Here is a 20572-nt window from a genome sequence, read left to right on the forward strand (position 1 = left end):
TTAGCAGTGAATATTGCTCTAAAACAGAACAAGAGAGTTGGAAGGGACCTTGGGAGGTTTTTTAGTCCAACCCACAGCTCAGGCAGGAAATCCTATACCATTTCAGACAAACTTCCAGTGTTGCCGCATTCATAACTTTTGGAAGGAAGCCGTTCCACTGGTTCATTTCTCCTTAGATCTAGATTGCTTCTCTCCTTGATTAGTTTCCGTTCATTGCTTCTCGTCTTGCCTTCTGGTGCTTTGGAAAACAGGTCAACCTATTTTCCAATGTCTTTGACCAACACCCAAAATGTTAGATCACAGGTGGAGGAATGTGATGGTCAGTTTCACAAGCCAGCCACTGGCAAAGCCGTGAAATTGCCCACCAATCTATTATCAGGACTCTCTGCCATACCAAACGGTGGTCTGTTTAGCTGAATTACCCATGGTTGACATGGGGCAGGAAGTACAAAATTATGGTTCTTCAAACCACAGTGGGTACATTCACACAACAGATTCATTCAACCAAAGCTAACTTTGGTATGGTTTAAGGCAAAGTTTTTTAAACTTGGCCACTTCAAGATAGGTTGACTTCCATTTCTAGAATCCCCCAGCAGGCCTTAAGACAGGTAGACTTCCACTCCCAGAATTCCTTGGCAGGTAAACTCCACCTATTAAAAATTGCCAAGTTTGAAAAACATCTCTCTCTCCTTCTCCCTCCCTTTCTCTCTGTGTGTATGTATATATGTATATATATCTACCGGTATATATGTATATATCATCTCTCTGTGTATCTTCTATCAATACCTATATATCCATATATCAGTCTATCTCTATTTATCATTACATCTAATGTATCATCTACCTACCTTCCTACCTACCTATAACTCTATTAATCTATATCAACCTCTATATCATATCTATCTATCATCAATATTAATCCATATCTACATCATATATATCTATATTAATCTATCAATCTCTATATACATCATATCTCTATCTATCTATCTATCTATCTATCTATCTATCTATCTATCTATCTATCTATCTATCTATCTACATCCTGTCTGTCTGTCTGTCTATCATCTATCAATCTACACCCTATCTATCTATCTATCTATCTATCTATCTATCTATCTATCTATCTATCTATCTACATCCTGTCTGTCTGTCTGTCTGTCTATCATCTATCAATCTACATCCTATCTATCTATCTATCTATCTATCTATCTATCTATCTATCTATCATCTGTCATCTATCAATCTACATTCTATCTATCTATCATCTATCAATCTACATCCTATCTATCTATCTATCTATCTATCTATCTATCTATCTATCTATCTATCTATCTATCTATCTATCTACATCCTGTCTGTGTCTGTCTATCATCTATCAATCTACACTCTATCTATCTATCTATCTATCTATCTATCTATCTATCTATCTATCTATCTATCTATCTACATCCTGTCTGTCTGTCTGTCTATCATCTATCAATCTACATCCTATCTATCTATCTATCTATCTATCTATCTATCTATCTATCTATCTATCATCTGTCATCTATCAATCTACCTTCTATCTATCTATCATCTATCAATCTACATCCTATCTATCTATCTATCTATCTATCTATCTATCTATCTATCTATCTATCTATCTATCTATCATCTATCTATCTATCTGTCTCTATCTATCTATCATCTATCTATCTATCTATCTATCTATCTATCTATCTATCTATCTATCTATCTATCTATCTATCTATCTATCATCTATCTATCTATCTATCATCTATCATCTAATCTCATATTTCCGAACCATTCACCCCTCTCACATTTAGGATATCAACTTCTTCAAAACAACAGTGTTGAATTTGAAAAAAAAAAAATCCTTAATACGAGAACCGGAATAGGAACCTCCTATCTAAGCTGCAAAACTCCAAGCAATCTCTAGTAGGCAGCAAATAAATTTGTTTTCCAAACCTTTTCCTGTCTGATTTTTGCAGCCACAGCACGAGAGCCGTAAACTGGAACTGCCAGTTGGAAGGACAGCTCATAAGACGTGGTGATGAGATTTACAGCCAGCGTAGATCCTTGATTTACGACAGAGGAGAGGCAGGTGACTTGACCTCTTATGATGGAATCTCAGTGCATGCACAAGGAGTTTCTGATGTCCTAATGGGAGAAGGAAAAATGTAGACAGCGCTATCAGCAGCCTCTTCAAGGCCATCCTCATGAAAGGATGGAAATATTTGAGAAAGGTACGTGGGAGTTTTTCTTCCATGTGCCATTGCTGGGGTTTATGAAAAGAAAGGGCACGCTGAACTTCAAATTAAAAAGTTTGAGCGTTAGTAACAAATCCATCACTGGTTCTAAAATGAGTCCACCCCCCCTGATTCAGGTACCATATTTACTTCTTTTCACCTTCCAAAGTTTAGTTTCTGAGAAGAGCAGGATTATATTTCTTCATCTGAATTGTGGTCCTGAGGTAGGTACCATATTTGCTTATTTTTCACCTTTCCAAAACCTGAGTATTGTTCCTGAGGAGAGCAGGATTATATTTCTTCATTTGAATTGTGGTCCTGAGGTAGGTACCATATTTGCTTATTTTTCACCTTTCCAAAACCAGAGTATCGCTCCTGAGGAGAGCAGGATTATATTTCTTCTTCATCTGAATCATGGTCAAAGGCAATTGTTGATGGAGTTTAGAGTTTTTAAATGTTTGCCCTAAGTCTGAGAGGTCCTTGGGTGCTCTCTTGTTTTCTTGCAGACATTTCACGACCCCCAACTGGGTGATGAAATCTGTGCTAGGAAGGAGTGGGGTTTGCACTGATGGTGTTACCTAGTTGGGTCATGAAATGTCTTCAAGAAAACAGCCAAGCTCAGAGAGGCATCAAGGATTCCATAGTCATCATCCTCTTCCTCCTCTCCACAAACCCCACCCCCTTCTAGCACTGATGATGTTATCTAGTTGGGTAATGGAAGGTCCCCAAGCAAACAATGAAGCTCAAAGAGAACCAAGGGACTCCACAATCCTCTTTCTTCTCTTCCCCTTCTTCCTCCTGTCAACAAATCCCACGTCCTTCTTCCACAAGAAAATATGCAAGCTCAGAGAGCACCAAGGACCCCACAGTCCTCTTCCTCCTCCCCATTCCTCCTCTTCTCTGCGCACCCCACTCCCATTAGCACTGATGGCATTCCCTAGTTGGGTCGTGAAATGTCTGCAAGAAAACCACCAAGCTCAGAGATCTCAAAACCCCCTCATTTCCACCCAGAGCTACAAATATTTGCCTTTATTAGTGCCCTAAGATTCGTTTCCCCGTGTTCATGTTAAGAGCAAATAAGCAAATAAACAGATGTTCTTAAAGTGACTAATTTGGCACTGGTTGCCAGATTCCGCCCTAATACCAGTATGATAGAGCAGGAGATGTGTTTGTTACCTAAAGCTGTAATAATTTTAGTCTGCGAAAATGTCTGCAAATGTGTCACATAATGGCATTATTATTTCCTTGGCCATTGGCCAATAAAGACTACTATAAGGTCTAGCTGAGATCAGTAAAATCTAAGCCAAAGATTAGCAAGGTCTCTACACAAACAGGCACACACACACACACACACACACACACACACACACACACGAGAATAACAGCCTAATTAAAAAGTCTTTGGGTTAAATGTTACTTCTCTTTTTATGCATTGATCATTTCCTCTGCCTTGCTGAAGGCTGGTAATTAAAGAGGAGAAAAAAGACATTTGTTTTATTTTTTTTCACCCTAATCGCGCTGAAAGAATAAATGCCCTTAATGACAGACGAAGTGATTTTATTTTTTAAATTTCTTTGCCATCTGTATTGTTTGTGATGTTTTAAATATTGTATTAGTCAAGTTGTTGAGGCTTTGTATCAAATCAAGGGCTTTTTCTCTCTCTTGCTCTAATGCTTATATGAATATGTATATAATTTTTTTAAAAGGACACATAAAAACTAATTCAAATCCATATGAGGGAAGAAGAAGAAAAGAAAAAGAAAGCAGTGAAAGAGAAACCTAAAAGAGCAAGAAAGGAAAACAGCAAAGAAAGGAAAAAGGTGCAAGAAGGTATAAATATTTACAGCAGCTATAAACTCCTTGTTCTGTGGTTATAACACAACTCACTTCTTTCAATCATCTATCCTGTCAAATCATCAAAACCATAAATCATACGTTCAATTTTTTTTTGCTCCATGCAAAAGGTTTATAAAGCGTTTCCAGTCACTAATAAACATAGGTATTGTTTTCTTTTAATGATTAATTTCTTGATGATCTTTATGGCAAATTTTGTGGCCTTACAATAAAAAAACGTGCGATGGGCCTCAGCAGCAGCTCAAAGCTGCCCCAGATTAAGCACCTTTTTCCCCCTTTAAAGGTCCGGAATTTGCAAACAAAGAGAAAAAAAAAAATCAAAGGAATTTCTTTTCCGAGTGAAATGTTTTGCTGCATTTAAACAAAAGGGTTCAAGCAAGCAAAACATATCCTAAAGAAGGGGTGTCCAACCTTGACAGCTTTAAGACTTGTGGACTTCCAACTCCCAGAATCCCCCAGCCAGTTATGCTACATGAGCTGGGGAATTCTGGGAGTTAAAAATCCACAGATCTTAAAAGTGGCGAAGGTTGGACACCCCTACTCTAAATCAAAAGGGGAGATTATCTTGATATTTTTCAGAGGTTTGGGGTGTCTCTCAAAATGTCTGCTAAGCAGGGATTGTGGGAGCCAATTTTAAAATGTCAGGACTGTCCCGTCAGGTTGCCTGAGAGCCATGGAAATTATACTCAGGTATTTGTCAATTGTTTGACCCACTTATCTCTTATCCCTGCCTTGAATAATGTTATCATCTTCCCAATCCTCCAAAATCCCACAGAACGTGTTGTCTTACACACCATCAACCGTCCCAAACTGGATCTTCAACTACCAGAGGCCTGTGAGAAAGACCTTGGGAGATAGGAGGAAAAGAGATACTGCCAAGGGACCGGTCAGATAAGAGACAGTAAGAGAACTGTTTTAGACTTGCAAGACTGACATCAACTAGATAGGTATCATGATCAGATAAGCTAATTCCACTTTATTGCAAAGCTACATTGACAGAAACTTGCAAGTCTGAAAGTACAATTCCCATGCTGTCTCCTTTTCATCCCAAGAAACTAGGAAGAGTCCTTTTCTAGTCTCTTTCTCTACCCATTATGCAGCTGTGGGCTATTCTGTCCCTTATCTGACCGGTCCCTTGGCTCTTCCCCCAGTCTCCCTGGCTCAAGGGTCTTCAGACTTGACAAGTTTAAGTCTTGTGGACTTTAACTCCCAGAATTCCTGAGCTAACATGACTGGAGGAGGAATTCTGGGAGTTGAAGTCCACAAGTCTTAAAGCTGTCAAGTTGGAAGACCCCTGCCCTAGCTCTTTCCCACCTGCCTTTACATCAATTCAGAAGAGAAAAAAAAGCAGTTACAAAGTGCTCCATCAACCCCAGGACATTGTTGAATTATCCCTTTGGGGCGGTGATTATCTTCAGTTTAAGATCCACCGTGATAGGGATTGTAAGAAGAAAGTAAGGGTAAAGATGGCAATCTAGTAGGAGCGGGTGGGGAAGGTGTTAGGAGGGAGTAGTCTATGATGGCAAACAAATCAGAAGAAAATGAGGGTAAAGTTTCCCCTCGCACATCCGTGCTAGTCGTTTCCAGTTCTAGGGGGCAGTGCTCATCTCCGTTACAAAGCCGAAGAGCTAGCACTGTCCCGAGACGTCTCCGTGGTCATGTGGCCGACAGGACTAAACGCCTGAAGGCGCACGGAGGGACACTGTTACCTTCCCACCAAAGTGGCCCCTATTTTTCTACTTGCATTTTTTTTTTACGTGCTTTCAAACTGCTAGGTTGGCAGAAGCTGAGACAAGGAACGGGAGCTCACTCCATTATGCGGCGCTAGGGATTCGAACCGCCGAACTGCTAACCTTTCTGATCAACAAGCTCAGTGTCTTAGCCACTGAGCCACCGCGTCTCCTAGAAGGAAATTAGCAGCACTTTTATTAAAGGCTCCTATGCCTTTTCATGAAATGTTTTCATTGGGAAGGAAGCTATCAGTTTCCTGATTATAGGCTATACATATTAGTCATAAAGGCAACAGGAGATGAATTTGGCCTGCAGCTCTATCTTTACGAGAGTGGACTTTCAAGATATTTTTTTAAAAATTTCCAACAAACTGCAAATTCAAACTCACCCTGGTGATTTCACAGCAGTGTAAGAAGCCAGAGGTTTTTCAGAAGAGCTGCAGAGAATTTGTCCAAGATGTTTTAACAACTCCCTAGCTACCTTGTAATATAAGTGCAAAAATCCTGCACCACATTCCTAAGAATTACATCGATATATTTTTCTCCCGGATGGCAGGAGAGAAAGAAACAATAGCAATTTCCTTCCCCCTCCCTTCGAGTGGAAGAATAGCTCCGTATTTTTAGATCCGGAATGCAAATCAAGGGTGCAATTGCTCTGTGGATTTTGCCGGCATTTCCTATAAAACTCTGAAAAATGCCTCGCAGAGCTACAATTATCTTTCCAGCCAAACAATTGAAACGGATTCCATTTGGGCTGAAGAGCCTATGATGGGGACAGATCCAAATAAAACCAGTCAAATGCATTATAAAATGATCGAGGCAAATCACCCACAAGTCTATTCTTTATTTAGAAAACCTACTTGTGCTTCCTGCAAAAGTCCCACTGAACTCTTGTTATTCGTGGTGGTGCAATGGTTCGAATACAGGACGGCAGGCTACTTCTGCTGCCTGCCTGCAGTGTGGCAGTTCGATTCCCACTGGCTCAAGGTTGACTCAGCCTTCCATCCATCCGAGGTTGGTTAAATGAGGACCCAGATTGTTGGGGGCAAGAGGCTGACTCTGTAAACCGCTTAGAGTGGGCTGGAAAGCACTGGGAAGATATATATATATAAGTCTTAAGTGCTATTGCTAAGTGGAAAGGAAAGAAGGAAGGAAGGAAGGAAGGAAGGAAGGAAGGAAGGAAGGAAGGAAGGAAGGAAGGAAGGAAGGAAGGAAGGGCCATGGTAGTGCAGTGGTTAGAATGCAGTATTGCAGGCTAACTCTAACCAGCAGTTCGATCCTGACCGGCTCAAGGTTGACTCAGCCTTCCGAGGTCGCTAAAATGAGGAGCCAGATTGTTGGGGGCAAGAGGCTGACTCTTCAAACTGCTTAGAGGGAGCTGTAAGTCTAAGTACTATTGATCTATTCTTCAGTTGAGCCCCTGGTGTAATGCTAAGGCAACATTTCAAAATCATTGGCCAGAGGTCACCCCTCTCCGTGGTCAAATTTCTAGATCCCCAAGCCCCCATTTGTTGTCAGAATGCATTGGAAGCATTTAAAAAATCAGATCTTTTATGTTTTACATTTTTCTTGTGTTGCACAGGTAGGGTGTGAGCATCCTCGGTGCCAAAGATATTCGGTAAGAAAAACTGGCTTAGGTCCCAAGAAGTATTTGGCAATAGCTTCCAGAGTTGAAACCGAACCAAACCAGCCTTAGGGTAGTCAATTCTTCATCTAATTAAGAGAAATCAGGAGAATAGACGCAACGGTGATGGGTGGAAGCAATACCCACTAACATCGTAAGCAACAATGCTTTCCGGTTCCTGGCTTTGTCTTAACACACCTGAAGCTTCAAATTAGTTCCCCAACCTTTCTTCCCCACCCCAAATTCCATAACTTTACGAAGAGCTAGGTTTCTTCATCCAGAGGCACAAATGACGCACCACAGGACCATAAAACGGGTTGTTTCAAACCATTGTCCCATTGCTGGGAAGCAGGAACTCAGCTGGCCAAATCCAAAACAGAGCACCACCCACATTCAGAAGAGAATGGAGAAGAAACGGAAACGACGGGATGACTTATCTGGAGAACTTTGTGAGCCAAATCAAACCTAGCCTTAGCGTGGCTCGGAAAGCCCACCACAAGAAGTTGAGGAAAGGAAGGAAGGCTACGGGGTTTTCTTCCTGAGATTATGAAACATGGGAGTTCTGACTTCTGCTAGGTTGGAATGAAATGATCATGGAAAGGTTGAGGAACCCAACATCTGGAGGCCTCTGTTGATCAACAGGCATTAAATCTGTCCTTGGAAAGAGTTGACGAAGGCTATGAGGCTTCAACTGACCCTGATATGACCAGGGAATGTAGATGCACAAGTTTTGCTGAGATAAAGCAACTTGGCCCCAACTCAAAATTAAAAAGGGAGGATTCCTCACGAGTACAAATACCAAAGTCCTGTTTTTACAAACTTCAACCACCGAGGCAATTTTTTTCTTATCTCAATGAAGGGACGTGCCCTGCCTTTTGATGAACAGGGAATACAGGAGGCTCACAAATTCATTGTACACCTCAAGGTTACCCACTTGTGTGGGAAGTAGACGTTAGAAAGAGGCACATGAGACAGAATGACGGATCCATTCGGGCCAAGGTAAGGAGGAGTGAAGTCACTAGATATCCTAGTCTTTGGGGCAGCCAGTTGAGACAAGGAGGCAGGAGACCATAAACAGAGCCATAGATGATCCAAGAAGGAAGTCAGAAGTCATTACTCAAGGTTGGAAGAAAAATAAAACACGATGACAGGCAAACCGATGTGTTGATTGGTGGGCCTCCCTCCTCCTGGTCCCACGGAAGCGTTCGGCTGTTCTAAAAAGTTTCCCCAAAGTCTCGACAGTTTCCTCCTGGCTCCACTAATGGTGTACCAAAGAAGACTTCTCTTGCTTAGATTAGCTCCTATTGTTCTTACGCGTGGCCCAGATTTTCCTGAAAGGGACACAAAAGCCAGGCCAATAATAATAAAGGCAGAAGGAAGCGGCCCCCAGAGGTAGGCAAAGCTAGAGGGGGTCACCAAGGGGTAAGCAAGGATTAGATCTTCATGGATGATGACCCTATTTCTCCAAAGAGCTCTGTTCATTGAGTCAAAGTCAACTAGACAACATGCACAGGACAGCAACAAAGATGGTAAGGGGTTTGGAGGCTAAATCAGGGTGGACTCAGACTTCATCCTTCCGTGGTGGGTAAAATGAGGACCCAGATTGTTGGGGGGCAAGAGGCTGATTTTGTAAACCTCTTAGAGAGGGCTGGAAAGGAGTGTGAAACAGTATGTATGTTTTAAGTGCTCTCTCTCTCTCTCTCTCTCTCTCTCTCTGCCTAGTCTGTCTATTATCCATCCATCCAAACATCCATCCGAATTCAGTATTGCAGACTAATTCTGCCCACAATCAGTTCGATCCTGACCGGCTCAAGGTTGGCTCAGCCTTCCATCCTTCCGTGGTTGAGGGCAAGAGACTGAATCTGTAAACCTCTTAGAAAGGGCTGTAAAAGCTCTGTGTAGTATATAAGTCTAAATTCTCTCTCTCTCTCTCTCTCTCTCCATGTCTGTCTCTCCATGTCTGTCTCTCTGCCTGGTCTGTCTATTATCCATCCATCCATCCGAACATCCCTCCAAACATCCATCTGAATTCAGTACTGCAGGCTAATTCTGCCCACAGCCAGGAGTTCGATCCTGACCGGCTCAAGGTTGACTTGGCTTTCCATCCCTCCAAGACCCCCAGATTGTTGGGAGCAAGAGGCTGACTCTATAAACCGCTTAGAGAGGGTTGTAAAAGCACCGTAAACCCTAAGTGCTATTGCTAAATCATATGATGAATAATGCAGGGGCCTAGTCTAACCAAGAAGAGGGTCGGGGGTGATAGGATAGCGGTCTTCCAGCGCTTGAGGGGCTGCCCCAGAGAAGAGGGAGTCAAGCTATTCTCCAAAGCATCTGAGGGCAGGACAAGAAGCGATGGGTCTGATCATGAAAGAAAGATCCAACTTTGAATGAAGGAGAAACTTCCAGACAGTGAGAACGATTAATCAGTGGAATGATTTGCCTCGGGAAGGGGAGGTTTTTAAGAAGAGACTGGACTGGATTGGAGGAGTCCTGGATGCTCTCTGAACTGTGTTGTTTTCTTGCAGATGTTTCATTACCCAAACTAGGTAACATCATCAGTGCTGGAAGAGAGTGGAATTTGGGGGGGAGGAAGAGGAGGAGGAGGAGAACTGTGGGGGTCCTGGGTGCTCTCTGAGCTTGGTTGTTTTCGTGAAGACGTTTCATGGCCCAACTAGGGAACATCACCAGTTAAATTAAGTTAACTTTAGAGTTAATCTATGCTGATCTGAGTGGAGAAGTGCTGGAGTATTTTTCTCCTCTTGGGGGCTGGTGGATTTATCTAAAATGATATAGGATCTTGGGCGGGGGGGTGGGGGGGGATGGACTAGAAGATCTCCAAGGTTCCTCCCAACCCTTTTATTCCATGTTTGAACAGTCCTACCGAACTGCCTGCCCTGGCTAAGGCGATTGGGATGTGTGTGTGGCTTCTTAGGAATTGAAATATTCCTGTGGATCCCATCTGGAACTTTTCTCGCTAACTCTTGGCAGGTTTGCAACTGAGAAGAGGGGAAACTGCAGCTGCACAGAGGAAGGAAATGTGGAGGTGTTTTTTTTTTCCTTTTCTTTTCTCTTCCCTGTGACTTATAGAAAAAGCACAACAAGCTACGTCAAAAAACAATGAAGGGGAGAAAAAATGAACCCTCCACTCCGGGCGTGATTTATGGGGCTGTAAAAATGAGATACGGAGCTTTGGCTGCAAGTCCTAGTTGGGTAATGAAACGTTTGCCAGAAAAATAAGCAAGCTCAGAGAGCACCAAGGCTCCCACAGTCCTCCTCCTGTCTCTTCTACTCCTGATTGTGTTACCTAGTTGGGCAATGAAACGTCTGGAAGAAAACAAGCTCAGAGAGCACCAAGGGACCCCCCACAATCCTCCTCTTCCATCAACTCATAACGTTACCTAGCTTGGGTAACAAAATGGATACCATGGATACTTTCTGGATGCCTTACACAGGAAAGCTCCAGAGAGCAACCAAGAACCCCTCAATCTAAACTAAAGTAAGATAATAGGTTAATAAAAAAAAAATACGGATTGTGCGGAAATGAATAAACTTAACAATGGAATTGCAGAAGGAAGAAAAAGAATATTATATGGTCTGGGAGAAATGGTATGCTTGGTTAGATAACAGGAATAAAAGATAATGCAAAATGTAAATTTAACTGATGTATGTGTGTGTGTGTGTGTATATATGTATATGCGTATGTATGTATGTATGTATCTATGTGTGTGTGTATCTATCTATCTATCTATCTATCTATCTATCTATCTATCTAAAGTTTTCGTGGGTACTTACATGTATGGTATTCAGCTTTGTTCGGGTATTTTCCCACGTCATTGTAGTTGTGCTTTTAAAGTTGTAGCCCTAACCCAGTGTAAGGCATGAAGCCGAAAGTACTAGCCTGAGGATGGCGAGTGGGACCGTGCCGAATCATCACCAAGATACTCTTAATCTTACACGGGAAAAGACCTGAACACACCTAGACCTACATACCTGTACCCGTGAAAATCTACGAAAACATATATACATATATAATTTGATAGGTAGATATACAGTAGAGGTATATAGGTATAGATGTTACTGGGTTGGACTAGTTCAGTGTTCTTCAAACTTGACAATATTAAGATGCATGGATCTCAATTCCATGCTGGCTGGGGAATCCATTTTTTCCACACTGTTGTAATTTTGAACAGTCACTAAACAAATTGGTTGTAAGTTGAGGACTTGCTGTCCACAAGAATAAAGGTAGCTCAGCCAAATGCCTAACGCTGCTACGCAATCTCATGTTCCCTTCAGGCGCTGAAGGGGACATCTCCAATGGCCCATCATTAAACCATGATGTTAGAGGATTAAGAGGAATAATAGCTGACAATATTGACTTAAGATGGGGCACAACAGAGCCACAATTAACTCCCTGACATCTGGCAGGCAGGTTTTCAGACTTAGATCAAAGTAATTGCATCAACGCCTGTCCCGGTTGTCATCCTGAGGGGTGAGCGTGGGCGAGTGTGTTTTTGAAAAAGTGCCTCCAAGGGTTCTTCTCATGAAGGTTTCTCACCGTTGGCTGCCGAAAAGTTTTCAAGAAAGGGATGGGACGGAGAGAGACAACAGAAATGGACGAAAGAGACAAATCCAGTTGCCCCCCGCCCCCCGCCACATACACAAATACACAAGGTGATCCTGTGAGGTTGGACAAGATTTCTTTGATTAGGGATGTCAGGAGAAGATGCTCACTGTTGTGAATTTGAGTTATATGCTTATCCTGCCTTTATTATTTTTATAAATAATTTGAGGCAGTGAATATATCTGACATGTATCCTCCTCCTCTTTTCCCCACAACAACAATCCTGTGAGGTGGGTTGGGCTGAGAGAGAGGGGCTGGCCCAAAGTCACCCAGCTGGCTTTCATACCTAAGGCAGGACTAGAACTCACTGTCTCCTAGTGATTGGCCCAAAGTCACCCAACTAGTTTTCAGGCCCAAGGCAGGACTAGAACTCAAAACCTCCTGCCTTTTGGCCTGGCACCTTAACCACTAGACCAAACTAGGTCTTGATTTGGTTGTGATACAGCCTTTCCTTAGGGTGGAGGCTAATTTTTCAGGACAATAAGCTAACACCAAATGTTAACTTTTAGCCGAAAACTTTAGCAAGAATTCCCTGGCATGGGAGCTGCACGTTTCTGCTCCATATTTGCAAACACACATGCTAATAATAAAATCAAGACTGAAAGGACCAATCTCATAGCCACAGTTTAGCTTTTTGCTGCCCTACAGTACTGGGGGGTGGGGGAACTAAACATACATGGGAGAGACAGAAGGAAAAAAAAAACTGGAAGAGAAAAAAAAATTGCAGTTTACTTTTGACTTTTGGGGAAAGGAAAAGTTACCCCAAATCAACCACAACCCTCTACAAATTTAACCGAAAGCTAATTTTAATCCTTCTATTAAATTGCCTGCCATCAATTCCAACGTAATTCCTTCAGCTCAATAAGGAACCGGCAGGCATCAGACCTGTCTACTCCAGCGAGTGGATTTATACACAAGTCGTCATTGGCCGGTGTCCCGTGATTTTGCGTGGATTTCTCAGATGCACAAATATCTGCACACCCAGGAAATCTCTTGCGATGTTTGGTTGGGTGTTTGGCATTGACGCGAGGCTGCTTGAGGTGGTGGTTGGAAATACACCATCCCTGGAAGGCACAAGGCAGAACTTCACAGAAAAGGAAGCAGATCTTTTTGGTGTCTATCTACCCCTGCGTTGGCACCAGTTCCAGCTCATCCACATCCGTCTAGGTGTCTTCATCCGATGCAATAAATAGTATGGGTGACCATCCCAGAAATGGGATCGGTTTGAAGAAGGCTTTCACGGGAGTTGGTCTGGTGACTCTAAAAATAAATAAATATTGGCAGCATAAGGATATTGACTTCAATGGGAGACTTGGGTAGAGGGAATGTAGGTTCATTTCACGTACACCAGGTAGAGGTCTATGGAGATTCTAAGTCATCCAGGTCATGGTGCTTTTTCAAGAGGCAGCTGGACTTTCTGGGTTTTTTTCCCTTGAAGTCATTTCACTTCTCATCCAAGAAGCTTCTTCACTTCTAACTGAAGAATCATGAACTCTCCACCTTTCAGTTAGAACTGAAGAAGCTTCTTGGATGAGAAGCGAAACGTCTTCGAGCAAAACAAAAGCAAAACCAGTTACTTCTTGAAAAAGCACTGTTCTGGGTAGTTGCAGATGGTTTCCCAAAGAGTTGGCCATTCCAAACCAAGAGTGACCTGTTGGGGATTCTTTCAAGCTGAACTCTTCATTGTTTCACACCTATAGACAAAAATCTTTCCAGACACGGTTGGAAAAGATGATTAAGCAACATATAGATCTGAAACCAGAAATACTTCTGTTGGGCATAATGCCAGAGGGCTAGGATAAAGGGACTATATACCTAGTTTTGCATGCATATATTGAGAGCAGCGAGGATTATGTTTGCGTAATATTGGAAAAATGAGAACACTCCATCGGATGAGGATGTTAATTTGGAAAACGTTGGACTGGATTGACATTAAAAAAATAAAGGACAAAGGAGATACAGAATATTATCTAACATGGGATAGATTTTATGAGTGGTTAGAGATAAGAGGTAGAAATTAGATTTAAAAAAAGATTAATGTTATGTATGAACTAAACATAAAGATGGTTTATAACTATAAGTATGCCAATATAACCAATTACAAATAAGCCAACGTAAAGATAAATTTAGTTAAAATTATTCTGTTGCACCATTGCTGGGTATTGTTATTAGTATATATGTTACTATTTCTTTTTTTTTTTTCTCTTGTTTTTCCTCCAGCCTGCCTTCCATTGAGGGCCTGTATACTGCAGGAGCCAGAAAGAACGCTGTGAAAATATCAGTGGAACAGAAGTTGCCTTCAGAAATCGTGGGCACTCTATCACTGGAGGTTTTTAAGAAGAGGTTAGACAGTCACTTATCTGAAGTAGTATAGGTTCTCCTGCTTGAGCAGAGGGCTGGACTAGAAGACCTCCAGCGTCCCTTCCAGCTCTATTTCTATTTCTAATAATTCTAATTTTAATAATTCTTATTCTAATAATGCTTATTCATTCTATTCTATCTTCACTCTACTCTACTCTACACTACTCTACTCTATCTTCACTCTACTCTACTCTACTCTACTCTATCTTCACTCTACTCTACTCTACTCTACTCTACTCTACTCTACTCTACTCTATCTTCACTCTACTCTACTCTACTCTACTCTACTCTATCTTCACTCTACTCTACTCTACTCTACTCTACTCTATCTTCACTCTACTCTACTCTACTCTACTCTACTCTATCTTCACTCTACTCTACTCTACTCTACTCTACTCTACTCTACTCTACTCTACTCTACTCTACTCTACTCTACTCTACTCTACTCTATAGACCTCTCACACCCTGGACCTAAACAGTTTCAACTTCTACCCTCAAAACAACACTAGGGCATTGCACATCAGAACAACCATACACAAGCACAGTTCCCACCCACCCACGTCATCACTCTGCTAAACAATTAACTCCTGCAACACTGTCAAACTATCTAGTAAGGCTGTATTACTATTCCTCTCATCTTTCCTGTTATCTATCTCCTTACCTTCTTACAACTATAACTTGGTTGCTTGTCTCTTACAATTTATATTGTCTTATTCAGTATCCTTGCATGATTTATGTCGATTGCTTGTTTATGACTATCACTAAGTGTTGTATCCTGTGATTTATGATGAATGCATTTTTACGATGACTGATTGTGATTTATCACTTGTTGTTTGTATGTACACTGAGAGCTTATGCATCGGAGACAAAATTCCTTGTGTCCAATCACACTTGGAATAAATTCACAATAAAGAATTCTATTCTAAAGCGGTGTATAAAGCTGTACACACCTTGGGGTGAGCAGAGATGCATTTTCAGATAACCTTTTAATCGTACTGGAAATAAACATAACTAGAAATTTGGTCATCCTGATCAAATAGAAATCGGCGCGGATGGCAATTTATTAACGCTTTCCTTGCAATCCTGCTGGCGTTATTATCATTTGATATCACTTAACTCCCAGGCTAATATCTTAACCAGCATCTCCACCTTCTGGTTGAGATGAAAACACGAAGTGGTTCATGGAAAATAAAAAGGGCTGCTGTAACTTTTGAACAATCGCTAAATGGACAGTGGTAATTCACCTGCGTCTTATTTTGGGGGTTGGACGAAAGGCGTTGTGAAGAGGCCAATGAAAGAATTGAAACAACGGACCTCTAGAGGTTGATGTGCTCCTTCCTTTTCTTCTGGAAGCTTCTGCCCAGCCTGGTTGACCAGGGATGGTGCTTAACCTCAGCAGCCTGTGACGGTCGGATCCAAGCCTGACCTCTTGGTGATGTGCAACTTAGTCACTTCTTCGGCACAGGTGGGGTGAATCCCAACGGTCTGCATCATTTGAGAATAAGTAGCACCGCATCTGCAGGAGACAAGTGGAGAGCAAAAGAGAAGAAAATGAAGAAAAACATGGAATTTGTATGCTTTATCTGGTTGGAATCCCCGTGGATTCCACTGTGTTGGCTAAACAAACTGCTGCGATTCAAGGACTACCTTGAATTAATAATAGTCACTTCTTCGGCACAGGTGGGGGGGCCAACACAGTCCTAGGCTGCATTATCAGAGGGATAGAGTCAAGATCATGTGAAGTGTTAATACCACTTTATAACGCCTTGGTAAGGCCACACTTGGAATAGTGCATCCAGTTTTGGTCACCACGATGTAGAAAAGATGTTGAGGCTCTAGAAAGAGTGCAGAGAAGAGCAACAAGGATGATTAGGGGACTGGAGGCTAAAACATATGAAGAACGGTTGCTGGAACTGGGTATGTCTAGTTTGATGAAAAGAAGGACATGGAGGGACATGATAGCAATGTTCCAATATTTGAGGGGCTGCCCCAAAGAAGAGTCAAGCCATTAAAATAATTAAAAATGTTTTTTTAGGAACAGCGTGGGATTGTTACTATCTCAGGAAGCCTTGGTCAGAAAATATTCTGTCCAAGCACCAAAGGTTCAGCATTGGCAAGAACAAGGAAGGCCTACAGAAACATACCCAAATACAGAAACATACATAGATACACACACACACACACACACATGGCAAAAATAAATTGTATTATATCCAATCTGGAGTTTTCAAGTAATTTTATTCAGTCCTTTGGGCAGAGCTGGGAGACCATGGGCATAATAATAATAATAATAATAATAATAATAATAATAATAATAATAATAATAAAACTTCTGAAGAGTAGCAAAATCCTGAAATATTTTCCCCTCCAAAGCTCTAATGATTCTGTCTTTGTCAAAAGAGAAACGTAATCAAAACAAGGTTTTAGTCCTCTCTCTTTTAAAGAAAAGCTGCTGAGCGATCATTTATTATCCCGAGAATAGGAAAGAAGAATGGGCAAAAAAACCCACCCTTCGTTACACTTTGAAGAGTCAGCAACAGCTGGACTACAAAGCTAATTTTTCATATATATATATATTTTGCAGAACAGGGAAGGGATCAAAAAAAAAGACAGGTTTTGCCAAGAAACCTATTTCATAAACATAAAAACCAAGAGCCGATACGTCCGTTCCTAAGCTCCACTTTTATTAATAAAGGATGCCCGTCTTTTTCACCAAACTAGAGGAAATAAGAACATAAAAGAAACCCCAAACACTGGATATGATTTAGTCTGGCTAAAATGGCAATCACTATCTTTTTTTATTATCTTGGAGGGACTTGAAAGAGCAAGTTTATCAGGTAGCTGGGGGAGGCTGGGATGCGGGGCTGACATTCTTGAAACTTACTTGATTCCAAGAGCGAAGCCTTGGATCACTTCACCAGCATTTGGGCCAATGAAATGAAGGCCCAGGATCTGCTGGTCTTTTTCGCGCAGGCACACCATCTGCGAAGAATTCACAAAGAACAGGGAATTTGCAACTAGCCAGGATTAGAAAGACTAGAATAGAGTAGAACAGAATAGGAACAGAACAGAAACAATAGAATAAGAAGAGTAAAGTAGAGAAGAATAGAATAGGAGAATAGAATAATAGAGTAGAGTAGAGTAGAGTAGAGTAGAGTAGAGTAGAGTAGAGTAGAGTAGAGTAAAATAGAAGAGAAGAGAAGAGAAGAGAATAATACAGTAGAATAGAATAGAACAGAATAATAGAGTAGAGTAGAGTAGAGTAGAGTAGAGTAGAGTAGAGTAGAATAGAAAAATAGAATAGAATAATAGAGTAGAGTAGAGTAGAGTAGAAGAGAGGAGTGTACAGTAGAGTGTATATTTCATAAAATGTTTCTGTTGTCTTTTTAGAGTTGCCATAGAGTGGAATAGAAGAGGAGAGGAGAGGAGAGGAGAAGATATTAGAATATTTTTCTCCCTTGGGGAGGAGGGAAAATGGAAGGCTCAAGGAATAAAGCCTTGAGTCACCATGCGTGAGAAGGCAGGAATATAAATTTTCTAAATAAATAAAAGAAAAAAAGAAAAGAAAAAAAATGCTTGACCCCAAGGGTTTGTGCTAGATATTGTAAGCCCCTTGAACCGAAAGAAACATTACAAAGGCCAACTTACTTTTATGTAGCACTGAGTAGCATCTCTTTCGGCCACGACAAATTCCAAGGGTTTATAAAATGCGTGGTATACCTGAAAGAGAATTGTTATTTCATCACAAAGGCAAAAATACTTGCATTGAGATTGGGAATAATAACAGAAAGTTACAAGTCTGAATTTCTCTCCCTCCCTTCCTCGCTCTCTCCCTCTGAATCCCTCTCTTGGTCTCTGAGGGCTGTGGAGGAGACTGGGGAAGTGCATAGTCCGGCTGGGTATTCAGAGGAAGACCCAGGGCCACCCCCTCTTCATCCTAGGGCACACAGGGAGGAATGGAGAAGGGAGCAACATGGTTTATGGGGGAGAAAAGGGCCCTGATCCCCTTCATGGGCTGCAGCTGGAAAAACAGGATAAAGAGGGTGTTTGCACACAGCACCTTGCTGGAAGCAAAGCATGCATTATCCTTGTTTGTAATGTCTTATCTGGGTTCTGGTGTCCTCCCAACTGTGTGTGTTTCGTTATCTTTTGAAGTCTGCAATTCCTTATCCTGCGCTGTCTCGTTAATTGCTACACTGCGGTTTGTGTTGGTTTTTATTTATAATGTATATGTTTATGTTTTATTTATAATTTATGTGCTTCTAAAAATTTGGTTCCTTCCCAAAGGCTGAATAGCACAAAGCAGAAAACACCACCATAAACTGCGTAAATCATTTGGATGACCAGAACAGCCTACCTCTATGTTATCTGGACCATATCGGTGGACAGCATCTTCTTCTGAGATGCCAATGCTACCATACTCTAGAGGGGTGAACACTGTTGTAGGCACCTGCAGGTGGGAGGTGAAGCCACACCGTGAGTCATTAACCAGAGAGGCCGAGTCTTCCTGCACCTTGCATTTTCAGCAACCTGAGCCTGCATGATATACGTATTATTTCAAGATACAGGTGACTTTCAACCACAATCGAGCCCAAAACCTCCATTGCTAAACGAGACTGTTGTGAAAAGAATTTTGTCCCTTTTCCACAATCTTTCTTGCCACAGTTGTTAAGTGAATCCTTCAGGAGTGGGATTCAAAATTTTTAGCAAAGGTAAAGGTGTCAATTCATAAAATATTGCTATGGTCTTTTGAGAGTTGCCAACAGAAAGGGAGGGGTGAAGGGGTTTGAAAGAGTAATGCGGCAGCTTTGGAGTTGAAAGTGCATATTCCATGCATAGTTTTTCAAAGATAGTAACTAGGTGACTGAAGTTTCTGCCGTGCAAAATTCTAACTGGCTAACATGACTGATGACTCTGGGCTATGGATGTGTCCCATTGGAGAATATGAATTACGATAGACTCAGGGGGTGGAGGGAAAACCAGGGTCAAAGGTGACAGTGAATGATGTGTCTCAGAGTCGACTACACCCAGGGGGATGTTGCAACGGTCGTAAGTGTGAAAACTGTCACCGGTCGCTTTTTTTCAGTGCCGTTTAACTTTGAACGGCCACTAAACAAAACTGTTTTAAGTCAAGGGCTGCCTGCAATTTCCTTAGGGATCCTTGTTAATAATACGTAATAAAAATTCTTTTCACCCCCCCCCCCAAAAAAAAAAGGAAGGAAATGAATAAAGAACCAATCTCTAGCCCCATGTCTGTTTTCAGGAACATATCAACTGCAGTAGAGTGAACCTCTAGTCAAGATGGGCTAGTCAAGATCATGTCCACCATCTTATTTCTTTATTTTATTTATTTATTTTGATTTGTCAATCGCTTACAAGATAATAGGTATAAGTATAAACATGAGCAAGAATACAGGAAATAGGTACAAATAATTGGGGACAATAGGACAATTTTGTCAACAAACCAAACCCTTACTCACATTGTCGTAATCCATGAGTTCAGAAGAAAGGCCGAACAACCGCCGAGCCAACAACTTCCCTGAAGCAATTGCGGTGGGCGTTAGTTCAGGGCGGCCCTTGAAAGGGATGAGAACATTAGAAGGGATTTTTACAAGATTTCTTTCAAGAAGCAGCAAGGAGGAATCAACACCCCCCAAGGTTTCCCCAACCGTTTTGGTTAACTATTTGTCGTTTGAGGACTTTCCCTTTCCTAAATTCATTTCCCATGGTCCGTTCTAAATAATAATAATAAAATAATAATAATAATAATAATAATAACAACAACAACAATGCTGACAAAATCACCATTGGTCAGCTGCAGAAGGCTGCCTTACTGGGATCTGCTGGCATCATCCGCCAATATTTTGTGAATAATAATAATAATAATAATAATAATAATAATAATAATAATAATATCCTAGGTAATTGATCCTAGGTAGAGGCAGTTTGTTTTCTGGCCATACTGAAAATATATCTGCTGAACAAAACTCCGCATCGGTGACAGGAAGGGCATCTGGCCATTTAAAACACTCCGCTAGCTCCATTCAGTTGCCTAGACTCCACCCTGCAAGGGATTATGGGTTCATTAAAAGATGATTCTTTAAAAAAAAAACACCCTGCCCCTACAGAG

The 20572-nt window shown here is 41.4% G+C and overlaps 1 protein-coding gene across 6 annotated transcripts in view; it reads right to left on the reverse strand.

Annotated features, from left to right (window-relative positions):
• Positions 1 to 12790: 12790 nt before the first annotated feature.
• The window catches only part of TXNRD2 (thioredoxin reductase 2), a 31203-nt gene continuing 23421 nt past the window's right edge, over positions 12791 to 20572 (reverse strand). For 3 of the 6 annotated variants that reach the window (XM_087913385.1, XM_087913387.1, XM_087913384.1), the window contains exons 13-18: positions 19923 to 20018; positions 18800 to 18892; positions 18091 to 18162; positions 17327 to 17424; positions 15687 to 15958; positions 12870 to 13341 (exon numbers count right to left, since the gene is read on the reverse strand). In XM_087913385.1, coding sequence (XP_087769511.1) covers positions 15829 to 15958; positions 17327 to 17424; positions 18091 to 18162; positions 18800 to 18892; positions 19923 to 20018 — 489 coding nt within the window. In that variant the 3' untranslated portion in view covers positions 12870 to 13341; positions 15687 to 15828. Of the gene's footprint in view, positions 13342 to 15686; positions 15959 to 17326; positions 17425 to 18090; positions 18163 to 18799; positions 18893 to 19922; positions 20019 to 20572 lie in introns of all 6 variants that reach the window. The other 3 variants (XM_087913383.1, XM_087913382.1, XM_087913386.1) reach the window with 3 other exon arrangements.

This window comes from Pseudonaja textilis, chromosome 15 (assembly GCF_049901715.1).
Source record: "Pseudonaja textilis isolate UNSWEBS1 chromosome 15, rPseTex1.2, whole genome shotgun sequence".
Classification (NCBI taxonomy): Eukaryota; Metazoa; Chordata; class Lepidosauria; order Squamata; family Elapidae; genus Pseudonaja; species Pseudonaja textilis.